This window comes from Micropterus salmoides, unplaced genomic scaffold, assembly GCF_014851395.1.
Source record: "Micropterus salmoides isolate LMB-PRFRI ecotype aquatic unplaced genomic scaffold, ASM1485139v1 Ms_hic_scaffold_10, whole genome shotgun sequence".
NCBI classification, from domain to species: domain Eukaryota; kingdom Metazoa; phylum Chordata; class Actinopteri; order Centrarchiformes; family Centrarchidae; genus Micropterus; species Micropterus salmoides.
Genome location: NW_024040041.1, coordinates 24,352,840 through 24,368,388, shown reverse-complemented (window position 1 = coordinate 24,368,388; position 15,549 = coordinate 24,352,840). Strand labels below are relative to the sequence as shown.

The window sequence follows — 15,549 nt, the reverse complement described above, 5'->3', positions numbered from 1 at the left end:
TAGCAACTTAACAGGTGTTTGATTACATACTGCATTTAGATCTGCACTCAAATATCTGTTCAGGAACCTGATATCCCTGTGTTATCTATTCGTACTATCTTACAGCAGCACTCCAGCACACTTGCAGGAATATGGCACTCAGTCACAGTGGAAGGAGCCTTTGGCTTGGGGCTGCCTAGTTAACCATTTAAAGCCTTTTCTCTCAGAGAGACCAAAAGTGATGACGCCTTCAGGTGATCCAGGTCAACCTGTTATAGGAATGTCCCGATCTGATCCCTTAATCCAATCCTTACTACTTACATAACAGCATAAGATAACCAATGTTGATTAATAATATCTAGACACAATAAGCTGTAGCCTACTGACTCTGTAGGTTGACTTTTTCTTGTAAGTTCTTATTTCACCATTTTGATTGTACTTCATTCTCCACATTATTTTAGTGTTTTAGTGTTTATTCACTACTTGAATCTGCTCATTTCTACACACGCACACACAGCTCTGGTCTGTTAATGCAAATGCACCGGCTTGCCCCGCCTCTTTCTGTTTCTCTCTCCCTGATGTGTCCTGCTCTGCTGACTTTCTCTATCAGCAGTATGTTTTTTTAAAGTCGCTGAAAGACACAGAACTTGTCTTTTGGATTTTTCCATCCGCGATTCCGTTTTTACAACAGCAGGTTTCGCCGTATGTGCAGGAGGCTTGTAATGACATAGCCTACCGAAATGATCAAAACCAACATGGTACCGAATGACATCTGCACAGCTGTGTTCACTGTTCATTCAGCGTGCTGCAACGCTGGCTGAGATGTCAAGACACTGTAAAGGATCGGTTATGATCAGCTTTATTCTAGTGGATACTGATCCTTTAAAATATGCCTATACTGGCCCCAATACTGATACTTGGAATCTGTATTTATCTGTAATATGCTGTTATTAATAACACAAGTGGGCTGCTGACAAGAACATGTATTTTATCCCTGGCTTCTATTATTTACATGCTGCTGTGGCTTTCTCATTGGTACATTTTGTGTAATATACAGTATGTTGACGTAGAATACATCACACCAAACATGTGCACTTGGGACGTAATACGCAATGTATATGCCAATTTTAAATTTGATTCCTCCTCATATACCACCGCTGTGACTATATTTCATGTTGTAAAGCTGCACACCATACCTAAACAAAGCTGCTGCAATAGGTCTAATCAGTTATCAAGCCAAGGACATTGCACTTGTCATATTGATATAATTTCTTCCCAGACACATCAACAAGGCGCGGGACCCAACCACTGACAGGAACTCTTAACTCGCATGTGTACAAATGTGGCACATTCTCTGGTCAATAAACAGTACAGCTCTCTTATTTTAAATACTGATATATTGTACTTATTTGTTTCATATTTTTATTGTGGATTGTTCTATTTCAATTCATTTTCTGTCAATTGCAGTAGCCTACTTGCTTTTTGTTTTATATTTACTTACTATGTTTATTGTTATGCAGCAAACACAGAGGTAAATTCCTTGTATGCTACAACCTACTTCGCAAAAAAAACTATTCTGATTGCTATAAACTGCATCAGCTTACCATATTACTTTCTGATACGTTTAAGAAAACAATATTGGAGATTATGTAGTGATGATGTCATTTTTTCAATATTTCACTGAGCAGAAAGCTATTCATTGCAGAGGTGCAACTTGCTGAGTAAGTAGCTCTAGGACTTCGTGCTCTGCCACTATAAAATTACATCTGCTGCTGCCTCCTGCTGCAACTGACCATATTGCAGTGCAAATTATTAGGACGCTCAATCTAAAATACATTTTTGGTTGTCCCTAAGGAGTTAAAGGAACCAAGTTTGCCCTGGTTGTCCTCCTTACTCCTCTCCATCTCAGCTGTACGAGCTCATCGACCCAGAAACCCTTCAGCACATTCAGTGGCACAATACATCTGCCCTCGCTTCAGAGGAAACTGGCCATCTGAGGTTATTAGGTGGGGGGTGGGGAGGAATGTCAATGACTGTGATTTGGATGTAAGAAGACAGGACAACCCGGACATGCAGGAGGCAGAGGTGTTCTTTCTGTATATGAGAAACAGAAAAGGTAACTGTCATAACACATCAATCATCTTTCAACCTTCCCTTCACAACATCAAGAAACACTCCATATGCACTCACATGCACTAATGCACACAGTTGCTTAGGTCTCAAGGCAACCTTCAGAGCATTATCCAATGATACTGTACAATCAGAGCTAGTAGTGCAGCAGGTTGCATCCTCTGGGTACAAGGAGGACATGTGAGAGGCAATGTATTGGCCTAAATGTCTACAATGATGGACATTACTCCATTTCATGTCCGCTAAACCTGCAATACACAGTGAACCAAGGCTGGCCAAGCCAATTATATACCAAATATTCATCATCTAACCATGTTAAACTTTGCAGAAATACAGCAGTGTTACTGCTCCTAAAGCATGTACAGAAAACTGTTGATTAGAGTCAATGAGCCATATTCAGTCAACCAACTCACACAGTGTGATAATTAAGATCTGCTAAAACTGCTTCAGATACAGAGCCTGAAACACTGAAGAGTGAGCATCAGCTGCCCGTTGAGATAGATCAGTAAACCACCTGAGGAACAGCAGCAGGCTTAGACACATCAGCCATGCTGAATCAGAATCACTTTTATCGGCAAAGTAAACACATACAAGGCTTTGACTCCGGATTCTATTGGCTCTCAATGTACTCAGACACAGTTCCAAGTATAAAGCACTATCGTTAAAACAAGAACAACTATATCTATATTGCAGAGAAAATATTAAATTACGGAATCCATACAATGGCTGCATGCAAGACAACAAACATGTTTACATCCCTTAAGTCAGCACACATCATTACCCTCTACCAGACACCAAAGTTTGCCAATGGGCATGCCCAAGAAAACCGCAACAACTGATGGGGAAACATACTGCAAAAGCACTAAAGCCCATAACCAGTGGTGAGATATAACTAGGAAAATGTACTCAAGTTTTGAAATTCTGTACTTGTTACTTGCATTCATTTTACAACTATACATTACTGGTTGCCAAATAAAATTTTACAGAAAACTTAGGATTATTAACATTTGATCCCTTGCTGGAGATTAAACTGCCTAACAACATTCAAATTAGCTCCACCTAGACCACCAACAACATTAAAATGCTGCATGTACACACATGTATGCATCAGTACAAACAATTCAATAATATAATAATAATATATCTCTGACCAGGGCTTTTCTGCTTCAAAATCAACACCTTGACTTTTGACATTTTAAGTAAGTTACACTTTGTTACTTATATACTTTTGCTTGAATAAGATCTTGAATGCAGAGCTTCTACTGAGTATTTTTAACCTGCGGTATTGTTATTCTTACTTTATGTGCCAAACAACCACTGAAAAACAGCAACTACAAGAAATTAATTCACAATTGATATAAATGAAAGTATAAAGAAACTTACATTACAGCATAGGAGCAGAGATATTAGATATTAGTATCTGCCAGCTAGCAACTAACGTTAGCCTCATAGCTAGCTAATGTAGCCAAGCACAAGCCCGTTGTTAAAGTTAGTGTTAGCAAAAACAAATACTTACCTTAGGCCATGAGTACTCTGCCATTTGGCTTGAAGTGTGTTTGAGTCAACTGGCATGAAGAATAACCGAACTGAGCTGGGAACAAAGTTGTAAACAGAGGATGGAGCGTCCCGCCTTAACTAGACCGGCTCATCTCAAAGGGTATGTTGGATATATGTTACAGCGAGTACTATAGTACTGAATATAGGCTCAGGTGTGACTATTTCCTACTTTTGTCAAATTAATAATCCAACCTGCACACTGCAATTAGCGCACATGACATATTTCTATCCTCATGTATAGATTTCAGCTAATGGCATAATTGGTATGCTAGTGTATGTTGTAATATATTAGTACTGCTGTGTTTTTGTGCGTGTTTTGTTAAATTGGAAATAAAATGGTGAATGGACTGCATTTATATTTTTCACCTGAGTAGGTCAAAGCGTTTTATAACACCTCTCATTCAGCCATACACACACACACACACACACACACACACACACACACACACAGCGATGGCCAGTGGGACAGTAAGCCACTCATTTTTTTGTATTTAAGTAAAAATAGCAACACCTGTGAAGAAAAATACTCTGTTACAAGGAGAAGTCCTGCATTGAACATTTTACTTAAGTAAAAGTACATTAGCATCAAAATATACTCAAAGTACCAAAGTACTCATTATAGCCTACAGAATGGCAGATTTCTGAATCATATATAGCCTAGTATATTAAAATATTATTAGATTATAGTTATGGATGCATTAATATGCACTTTAATGTTGCAGCTGTTGGGGGTAAAGGTAAAGGTGGGGGTAATGTGGGTAAATTAAAAAATTAATTAAAATGTACTATGTTTTGAGAGTCCTAACTACCACAATACAATGGTGACTGAATTTATTTGGCAGAGGTTTAAATGATCTAGGGTGGTCCACACAGCATGCATCTTTCTTCAACTACAAGACTACAGATGTTGTGAAATCAAAGAGTTCTTGGCCTCAGCGTTAGTCCACTGCCAATCAATTGGACAAATCTTGTGTTTCCATGGCGATGTGAAAGGCTAGAGGTGACTTGTCTTTATAGAGAAAGGTGCAGTCACTGGTGAACTCTGTTTCCTTCAGCATGTGTGGGTGGATGGGCAGTATTTAAAATACCAACCCAGCCACAAGCACACTGCTGAGCACCTTCTGTGACTTCTGCATGCCAAGAAATGCAACTGACCATTAATGTTACACATACATGCGTTGAGCACATAGAAAATGTTGCAGTGGATAGAAGAGCCACCCCAATAAACATATTTATATTAACACACATAAAATGCACAGTCACACATGCATAGATCTACAACAATCTTTTTACACCTTTTGTTGTTTATTGGTGCTCAACATTCACATCAGGCAAAGATAAAACAGATGTGAGATGCTGGATGATGTATATGTGATTGCTTCTTCACCTACTCCCTCCTATCGTTTACACTTCATTATAATATCCTATCATTGATCTTTTAAGGTTTATCATTGATACAGCTGATCAGTGACAAACAATGATGCAGTGCCTCCACTCTCCTGGGATGGGAGTCATCAGTAGTACCTAGATCCTTTGAAAGGAACAATACAATGTAAGTACTCCGCAAAGGTCCATTAAAAATCTTACAAGAGTAAAAGTACACAAGTATTATCAGCAGATTGTGCTGAAAGTACAAGTTCTGATAAAACAAAATGGCTGATATATTATTATAAATGACATAATATATAATTAGATTGCTAATTAATTAATAATCACAAGCAGTATCCAGTACATTCCAAAATACAGTTAGGTAATTTAATCCATTGGCCCCCAAGATAAGGGTGACGATAAAAATCGGAGGGATCGTGAGACAATTAATGTTGTTGGAAAGAAATAACAATGTTCTCTATGCAAATTTAAATTCATTTTTAGGGACTTTTCTCTAATCTTTGCTTTAAATTTCTCTTTGGTGCAACAATTCACAGACATCTAAGACATGACAAGGGGCCCCAACAAGACACTGCTTTTTGTCACAAAGTCAAAAAGATTGGGGAACCACTGGTTTAATAATCAACAACAAATTGAGTTTTATAAGCTCGTCTAATTTTCTTAATGTAATATCTCAATCTTAATCAGTATCTGATTAATCTGCCAAATAAACTAGTAGAGTGAAAAAAAGTTCCGCTCTGAAATGTAGAGTAGCAGTCTAAAGCAGCTTAAAATGGAAATACTCAACCTTAAAACTGTCCTTCAGTACAGTTAAGTACTTGCCACCAAAGGAGGTCATGTAGATGTAGTAACAACGTTAGTACAAAGAGGGATGCTGACAAGTTGACATCATTGTGGGGTAAACGAAGGGTTAATGTGCTGGGAAATTAAAGTGTGATGTGACACATCAAGGTAAGATTTAAAGGATCCACAGAGAGCACTCGCCAAAGGTCAAGTGTCACGCAGTGTGTGCAATTCTACGTATCCAAGGTTTGAATTATTTAATTTCAGCTTTATTTGAGACTGAGGTACATTATGGTCGGAAAGATGGGATCTACTTCAGAGTAGGTGGTGTTGAAGCAGTGATAGTGATTCAGATCCACAACGCTGTAAGAAGATGATAATAACCTCAGCTCAACCTCAGTTACAAAGCAGGATCTTTCAAATAAAAATCAAGATTAGGTCAGCAAGCATCTTGTAATTCCAACATAAAGGGCAACCGGTAGCCGCTGAAAAAAAGAAAACCTGTATCACAGTCCATGTCTTGTCTCCTGCTCTCCCTTCTCCAAGTCTGCTCTATCGCTCTCTAAATACATAAGGTGCTGTTTCCAAGGTAACAACTCTATGGAGAATTAGCCACCTGAAATCAAGATGGAGTGGAAAAGGAGGGTGAGCAGTGGTCTGCAGGCTCTTGTCAGGAAAAGACCCTCATCTTCACTGTGTCACCATCTGTCCATCTCTGTTTCTTTAGACTATCAGTCTTCATTAACCCAATACATCATCCCACAAGCTATATCTTAGACCAGAGCCAGAGAGAGGCATGTCTCAAAATGACTCCCATTAGCGTCAGGATATGTGTTTGGTGTTTGGTGGTGAGCTGTAGCTGGAGGGATCAATTGCATCTCAATCTTGTTGTCTAACTCTCGGCCCAAAATATTCCTGTCTACATGGTCTTTTGCACATTTGCTGCAGTCCAGAGCAGGAGATCTCTCTTATAGACAGTGCACTTTGAGGCCATAAATGCCTACTTATTAGGAGATTTGAAAGTCAGACACCTTGCCAAAGTGAAATTTGGTATTAGTGTCACTATCACAAACAACAAAAGTAAAATCTAGTATTAGTAATAATATAATGTTTTAATAACAGTTTTCTGGTGTGGAGATCATCAGGTCTGTACCTGCTAATAGTGTTGTAGTACTTGAGACCGGTCTTAAGACCACTTTTTGATGGTCTTGGTCTCATCTACGTCTCGACCGCATTTGTACTCGGTCTTGTCTCAGGCTCGGATATTGAGGACTCGGGATTTCATTTCAAGACCAGTCAAGGCCGTAACTTTGGGAATATCAATAAATTGCTTTTGCATTGTCAGATTTGTTAACATCCTAACTTTGATTGAAAGTAAAACATATTGCTTCAAATGCAACCAATAATCCTAATTAACGACTGTCACCCCTCCCTGCGATGCTTACGTTCCTGCGTCTGGGCAGACATGATAGTATAGTAACACTTCCGGTGAGTAGCCTACCTTGTCTGTTTTGACTGCTTTAAGTTTTGTAGCGTAAGCGGCTCTTGTCCACTTTACTCGAGTGTATTTATAATCATGAGATTTCAGTGCCCTCCAGTGGTCGCAGTAGGAATGCAACACTACATACATTTGTCAGTTCAAAAATATGCATATTTCTCATTCTAATTGGTTACGACATTTCTTAAAAATGTATTTATATAAATTATTTATTTATTCATTTTCGAAAGTTAAATCCTTGTTTGGGAAAGTAGCTTGAGTTAAGAAATGATGGTCAAATGATCCTGTTTATTGTTTTCCATTGGTCACAAAAAGTCTACAACTCTACATTCTTCAGTGTAAAACAGATCATTATAGCTGCTGATAATTATTATTGTGCAGAGGTATCAAATATTCATATAGAAATAAGGTCAGAGGTATTAAAGAGGAAACTGATATAGAAATAAGGTCAATGTATCTGTATTACAAATACACTGGTATTAAACAATATAAAACAACATTCTGGAACAATGAGTTTAATTTATATCTCCTTTCACATACTTGGTGGTGGACAGAATATTAAAGACACCGCTGTCTCCTTTGACTGTTTTATTTGGAAAGTTTTTTACCAGTGTTTTTATAAAGGTGTGACCCACATAGACTTTATAAAAGTCAGTTACATTCCTGACTTGTGTTGATATAAGTATAATTGTTATGCATAATGTTCAACGCATCATTAGTGTGATTAACAAGACTAACATCAGGATTTGTAATTATTGATTTGCTTCTGGTGTGGAGACCAGTCTACCATCTTAACATGGTCATAGCAGAGGCGGACGTGAATGTTTTCAGTTGTTTTCAATTTTGCATTTTGCATTTCCAACAAGTTTTTATGTGTCTGCTTCTCCTGATTGACTTGGATATAAAGCATTGTTTAGTCAAGTGGCTGATGGCATCTCATACTGACCTACACACAATATTTGATTTGTCCAAGCAGAGCAGGCTTACACACAAAAAAAAAAATAATTATATATATTTTATGAAGAAATAAAATTGATTACATTCATAATTGTAAGGCATTTATTTCTCATATACCTAGAAATTCATTTTCCCCCAAAGTTAATCCAATGAAAAGGCCCGTAAAGGAGATGTACAATAGAGATCTCTTTATTATAGTGCATTTATCAGATGTTACAAGATGAGTTTAAAAAAGCGTAAAAGGTAATTAAGAAATACATATGCACATACCTTGTCATTTGTACAGAAACGATCTTGAAAATTAAAGCTTCACATCTGAACAAGGGTAGGTGGTGGATGATGTCAAGTTAAAATACTTTCTTAGAGATTTTATATACATTTGTATTTCTCGCTGTATACCAGATTAAGTCACTTATCCTATGACCTTTATAGATGCTTAGGAAATACCTTAATGTATGGACAAAGAAAGCCCAAAAGAATAGTCGATCAGTTACTCAAACTTTCCAAGAAAACACCTAAATGTCCAGTTCTAGAAAAACAAATGAAATTTACTTTAGATGTCAGTGTGATATGACCGTAATCATCTTCACTCAGTAAGGGATGTGCACAGTTCAAGATTGGTTTCATATTATTTGTAGGAGCCTTTGGGATCAATGGATGTGTGGGAAACTATTTTGTTATTGGGTTAGCAGGTGCCATTTGTATTTGCACATTTTCACTGTCTGCTGGTGTAGCGCAATGGAAAGGGTTACTGTCTATGGATTAGTTGCAAGGGCTGATGGATAAACTGCTGTGTTAACATAGACCATTGTTGTGCAAGCTGATGAGGTATACTCCAGGGGAAGCGCCCTGGCTACATGCAGGAAAAACACCATAAAGCCTAAAGCACTGAGGAAGCATTTACAGTGCTTAGTCATACAGTAAGCCAGAGAAAAACACTTCCAATTCAACTGTACCGCTTATCATCGCGCTGGCAATTTGTTCAAGAGTGTTGTGTCCTCTGGAGAACACGAGGGGACGACCTCACGCTCCGCAGGCAAATCCAAAACTGAACCAAACACAATGAGCCCTTTCTGAATCCAACCAATTGGTCCCAAGAGCATTTCACTCAAAAGACTGCACACCTGGCATGTCAGCTCATGCTAAAGTAAACCAGGTCATGCATGCATTAACAGTAAAGTAAAAAAAAAAAATACACACAATACAATAGAAAACAGACCCTAACCCAAAGAACTACATACAAGACAAGACGACCAGTAAATAAAAAGCCAGAGTGGGAGCAACTCTAGAAAGGCCTCACCATTCCAGTTGACTGGATGTAGCTGAAACCCTCACAGCACCCGAGGATACACACATTAGAAAATAAATACCATGTGTAATGGCCATGAGGGATAACGTTCAGAGGTGGGACTAAATTGAATTTAAAAACTGAATTATTTAACAAATGGGAAAACTGATCTCCAGGAACACATGCTGACTGAACCTATTCAGTGTTCACTGCAGTAATCAAAACTCACTTTCAAAAGAATGTGAATTCATTTGGGATGTCAAGTATTTTATTGTCTCAAATATGACGGTTACACTGTGGTATACTGTGTTGTGTACCTGGCTTTTAAGGGTGAATAAACAGTCATCACAAAAGCCTTAATGTTACCAGCAGAAGTTAAGACTGAATTATTGTTCATTTGTAACAAATATCCTGGACAGATAACACGCTGGGCTCAGCATCATGTGTCACTTTGTGGAGACCAGTGCAGTTGGATGAGGTGCTTGAGAGTTAACTGATCAAGGCACAGCAGGGCTGCTCCCACTCAGCTCACACACATTCATTCATCCAAAAATATTCATCCAAACACACACACATACAGTACACAGATGTAGGGGAGCACTGGCCAAAGGTCCAACACTTCAGATGAAAGAGGAAAGGAGAGGAGAGAGTGAGACCAGGACCAGTGCAGTCTCCCATCACACTGCAGACAGAGATGACAGACAGCAGATGGGGTGATGGATCATTTTGCGTTCTTTAGCTGGTTTGAAAGCCAGTCGAGACCCTCATAGAGACCATCTCCACTAGTGGCACACGTGGCTTGGATATACCAGCTACGCTGGCGCAGCGAGTGCAAACCCAGCTTGTCTGTGATCTCAGCTGCATTCATGGCATTGGGCAGGTCCTGAGAGTAGAAAACAACACTTTATTAACGAGAAGAAGAACAAGTAACTGACATTCACTGTTCAGGTTTGCACAGATTATTTTTTTAGGCCAGTTGCAATCACCAATTGGTTTTTGAATATAATTATCAGACAATACTAATATTGACTTCAATGCTGATTGAATAGTATCTGACATATAGAACAGCTGTAGCTACTAAATCTGACACTTAAGTATTTCTAGTAGCACCAGAAAAATAAATGGTCCTACATTTAAATGCTGAAATTATTGATATAGTATGAATGAAAGTTTAATATTATAATTTTGAGTGAATATGTATCACTGTTGGAAAAAACAAAAATTACCTGTTTGTTGGCAAACACAAGCAGCACAGCATCCCTCAGCTCATCCTCAGCCAGCATTCGCATCAGCTCGTCCTTTGCCTCACCAACTCGCTCCCTGTCATTACTGTCCACTACAAAGATGAGGCCTGAAAATGGAAAAGAGGTTTGTATGAAGGAATCTCCATGTCTCCAGATGTAATAGAGGATTGTACTGACCTTTGGCTAATGCATGTACAACAGACTTTGAGAAACAATGCTCACCTTGTGTGTTTTGGAAGTAATGCCTCCAGAGTGGCCTGATCTTGTCCTGACCACCGACATCCCACACTGTAAAACTGATGTTCTTGTATTCTACTGTCTCAACATTAAAACCTGCAGATGAATAGAAAAAAAAGAGAGATTAACAAGAGAAATGTCTGAGTTATCGCACAGCATGGTCGTCTTAGCAATGGCAAGATATCAGTCACTGTAGGTGTTAAGCTGTGAATTTCTCATGAAGACGCAGGACTCACCGATGGTAGGGATTGTGGTAACAATTTCTCCCAGTTTGAGCTTGTACAGGATAGTGGTCTTTCCAGCAGCATCCAGTCCCACCATCAGAATCCTCATTTCTTTCTTGCCAAACAGTTTACCAAACAGGCTAGCAAAATTCCCCATCTTGGCTCACCTGCAGAAGGAAAAACAATATTGAGTCGTCAGGTCTTGTGTGTTCACGTTCCACATTTATACACTGATGTTGTTGCCGGACCTGTCCCGGCCTATAAAGTGGAGGTGTCTCAATTAAGTTTTTGATCCCGAACCTTTGCTATTATACAATATATTATACAGTCGAACCTGATACTAATATTTACATAAATGCTGATTAAATATATCTAACAAACAACAGCTGCAGCCTCCTAAAGCTGACACATCTCATTCTTTACAAGCTACTTGATCCAAATACTGGAAGTACTCATTCAGAAATATTAACTTTATAAGCTTAAATTCTTAATATAAACCAAAGTTTAATTGGGTATGCAACTCCTGAAATTGACAGGAAGTGAACAGCTGGAGAGAAGACCAGTCCTTTGAAATATGCTAGTCTGGACCCAGCTCCGATCTTTAGGACAAGCTCGGGACATCTCTACCATAAAGCCATTCAAAACCAAGAAAGGTGTAAAATATTTCCTATTTTAATTAAAAACAAAACAAATCAGATCTTTGTTTACTTCTATTGAACAGGTTTCTGCAGCAGGGACAATATAGCTTAGAATTATCTATTTACATATCAATTTCTTTAGTAGGATAGAACAATCATTTCTAATGAGATATTTACTTAAAGGAATGCAAACTAGACTTGGATATGTGGCAGAAAATAGATGGATTAACCAATTAAAAAATTTAAGTTGTTTCTAAATGACACATTATGAGTTGATGAGCATCTTAGCTGTAGTTAGCTGCAGTGACAGTGTGAGGTCTACTGGTTCTGACAGAAGCCCCACAAAATAAAGTCTGAACAGCCTCCTGCAGCACAATGCACTGCTGCAACAAGATGTAGACAAAATGAACCATACTTGAGTAAAACCTGCACCCACTGTATCTGTCTGAAAGGTGTTTCACGTACACTGAACAGTCAGGTTAAGCTAGTTTATGACCAAGTGAGACCAGACAGGCTTTGCTTGCCATGTTTGAATGTAGAAAAACAGATTTTGTCTATAAAACCCCAGAATTGACAAATGGCTATCACAAAATTTAAAATGCCTACATGTCAGAAACATCAAGTATTTATTGTACAAATACGTTAAACTGAGAAATGAATGCTATTCACCACACTGGAGAATTTGATTGCAACTCATGTTTATCTTCATTATCAGTTAATCTGCCAATTATTTTCTCAACTAATCTTTTAACCGTTAGGTCTATAGACCATCATAAAACAAGTGAAAAATAGATTCCTATAGCCCACAGCAAGCGATGTAATCAAATGTCATGTTTTGTCACACCAACAGTCCAAAACCTATAGTAGTAAGGAACCATCAAATGTTTGGCCTATCAGTTGACATTGTTTGTAGTAGCCGACAACGAAGTTGTAACTCAACACAGTGGAAAATAGAAACCCCACCGCCAACTAGCGTTTTGCCGGTGTAATTGCAGCGCTACAGCCATAACAAAGCATAGGTATAAATTGGCTTTTAAATGTGAAGGTGAAGAGTAACAGAAATAAGCCTAGGAAGTAAAAGAGAGCACATCGTTCCAGTTCAGAAACAGCAAGTGAGTAACTACAAAAACAATGTGCTGTCGGGCAGATTGGATTCTGGACAACTGCATCTATTGTCAGTGAAGGCAGTGAGCCTGTATGATTGTTGGTTGACCCTGCAAATGCCCAGTCTAGAAAAAAAAAAGCCGACACCTGACGGGCTGACACCAAGACTTGCTGTTTACAATTGTTTTGGATAGGCAGACATTCTCTTGAAATTACACTCCACTGTGGCTGTATCAGAAAAACTGACATTACATCACACTGTCCAGTGTCCACTGTAGGGCTGCAACTAACGATTATTTTCATTATCGATTTATAGTGAAAATTCATGGCAGACCAATCGATAAAATGAACCAGAACAGACTTGGTATCAGTTTAGAAGGTGCAAAAAATAAATAAATTATATATACACACACACACATATATACATACACATACACACACACACACACACACACAAAGTGATGAATGGGTATTTTCTTAATATTTTCAGATTTTATTTTTTTTTACATCATTGATTAATCAGTTTAGTAAAACAAGCCAGATAGATGGTTGAAATTAATCAATACTTCTTGCTTAGTATTAGAATAATTTTCAATATCCATATCTTGAATCATTCATCTAGCATCAGGGTAGTATCCAGCCTCTCAGAAAAATGTACTGGTAAATAGCTCCTTTGAGTAAACAGGACTGACAGGTTTTTGTTAACGCAACAAGAAACAATGTGTTACACTAAAAAAAAAAAAATAGTATTAAAAGTCTGGTAGTGTCTAACAGATTATTTAAATCTAACGAGATAATTTTGTGAAAACACACTGCTCCATGTAAAGGTTAGGTAACCTTGTGGACTATTAGCTTAGAGCAGATACCGTCAAGTACAGCACATATCTCACTTTAGTTACCCAATACCTTCGGATAGACGTCTGGGACGCTGATATGTAACGTACATAGTCAAATAAAAAATTTTTATTTCTCTGCCGCTGTTGACTCCAACGCCCTTAAAATAAAATGCTAACGTCAACGTATATAATATCCATTTGTTGACACTTGTACTCTGAATTAAGTTGAACTGATATCACAAGGTAACGTTAAATTACCCTCGATAAAGTACTTAATCTCAGATTATTGATGAGCAAACGTAAACTATAAAGCAGGAAGAGGAGTTAACCCAAGAGCAAGCTCGTTCATGTTAGCTAGCTGGCCTAGCCAACGTATAGGAATAATAGATGAACAGTAACATTAATTAATAATGAATTAATAACCCTGTGCGTAAAATCATGACAATTACTGATAAAATCGCTGTTTAAAAGGTAGGCGGAGTTTATATTTAGAGATAAAATTACTAAAAACTTCCTGAGCAAACACAGTCGCGCTAAAGTTAAACTGCTAAGGAAACCGCTAGCGAACTTCAAGAGTCCGGCTCCGAGCTTCCACAACTTCCAGCAAGCTGTAACACTGAATACGTTAACACATTCTCGGTCTCCCTCCTTATTTTAATGAACATCATATCTATAACATACTAATGTTAAATGTTTCCTAATAATATTTGTACCTTTTCTATTGCTTCTCGAGCCTTCCTTCTGGTCCGGTTCAACAACAAAATGGCGTTTTCCGGCGTCGTCGTCTTCTTCGCCGTCGTCATCATCTTTCCTTTCATCTTCTTCTTCTTGGTAATTTATGGCGGTGACAAACGTCGAAACGCTACATTAGCGCCGCCAAATGGTATGGAGTGTGGATAGGAATTATAAACTTCGGATAGTACAGAGAAACTATAATTTTCAATCAACATAGTTCGTCAATAATGTAAATAACACTGATCTCCCGAACTTCTCAGCAAAATATTTTCAAAAACTAACATCAACAAATGTATCCCATTAAGAAGTTACAACGTATACAAGTAACAACAAAAAGTAGCTAAAAGAAAAACATCTAGTCGAGAACATTTGATTAAAGTTCAAAGGTGCTTATTCCAGGTCAGACCAGTGTTTTCGATACATCGGTCATAAAACACCTGCAGGAGGAGAGGAGAGGGAGGGAGAGAGAGTGAGACATATTTTATTAGGTGGTTTTTAATGCCTAACATCACACAACAAAGAAATGTGGGCCTGTTCCTACATAAGTCATTTGTCAGTGGGTGGAAAAACTGATCCAACATAAGATCCATCTGACAATAAAACACTGATATTAGAGAAGAAGCCTAGAGCAACTTTTATGTCCTGTCTGATCATCAGATTACATACTTGCACTCACACACAAACCTTGATTTTTTTTACATAGGCTACTGTATTAAGAATAATGTACCAAGCTTCCCCCTTCATTTGTGTGCACAGCCAAAGCCAACATATGTTTTATATGTGTAATGAAGTGTCACACTTAGGTTGGCTCTATTTCTCTATTGTCAAACGACAAAAGGTGGTCCCCAATTATTTAATATGTAGGCCTAGTAGGTGATTACAAAAGTACTACAAAATACTGATCTATCTATACTATCGAGTATATACAAAATATTTACACTGAACTCTAT

At 38.0% G+C, this 15,549-nt stretch overlaps 1 protein-coding gene across 1 annotated transcript; it reads right to left on the bottom strand.

Annotated features, from left to right (window-relative positions):
• Positions 1–8,466: 8,466 nt before the first annotated feature.
• On the bottom strand, positions 8,467–14,704 carry arf2a (ADP-ribosylation factor 2a). The gene is made up of 5 exons (XM_038704189.1): positions 14,578–14,704; positions 11,299–11,453; positions 11,048–11,158; positions 10,808–10,932; positions 8,467–10,464 (listed from the first exon to the last, which is right to left on the bottom strand). Exons 2-5 carry the CDS (start codon positions 11,441–11,443, stop codon positions 10,303–10,305), a joined length of 543 nt encoding a protein of 180 aa, XP_038560117.1. The 5' UTR covers positions 11,444–11,453; positions 14,578–14,704; the 3' UTR covers positions 8,467–10,302.
• Between the last annotated feature and the right edge of the window lie 845 nt (positions 14,705–15,549).

Excerpts from the sequence above, each read along its gene's own strand:
- arf2a (XM_038704189.1), bottom strand. The coding sequence starts at position 11,443 with ATGGGGAATTTTGCTAGCCTGTTTGGTAAACTGTTTGGCAAGAAAGAA. Across the intron at positions 10,933-11,047 it reads TTACTTCCAAAACACACAAG|GCCTCATCTTTGTAGTGGAC; the intron begins GTGAGCATTGTT and ends TTCCATTTTCAG. Across the intron at positions 10,465-10,807 it reads TTGTGTTTGCCAACAAACAG|GACCTGCCCAATGCCATGAA; the intron begins GTAATTTTTGTT and ends TTCTACTCTCAG.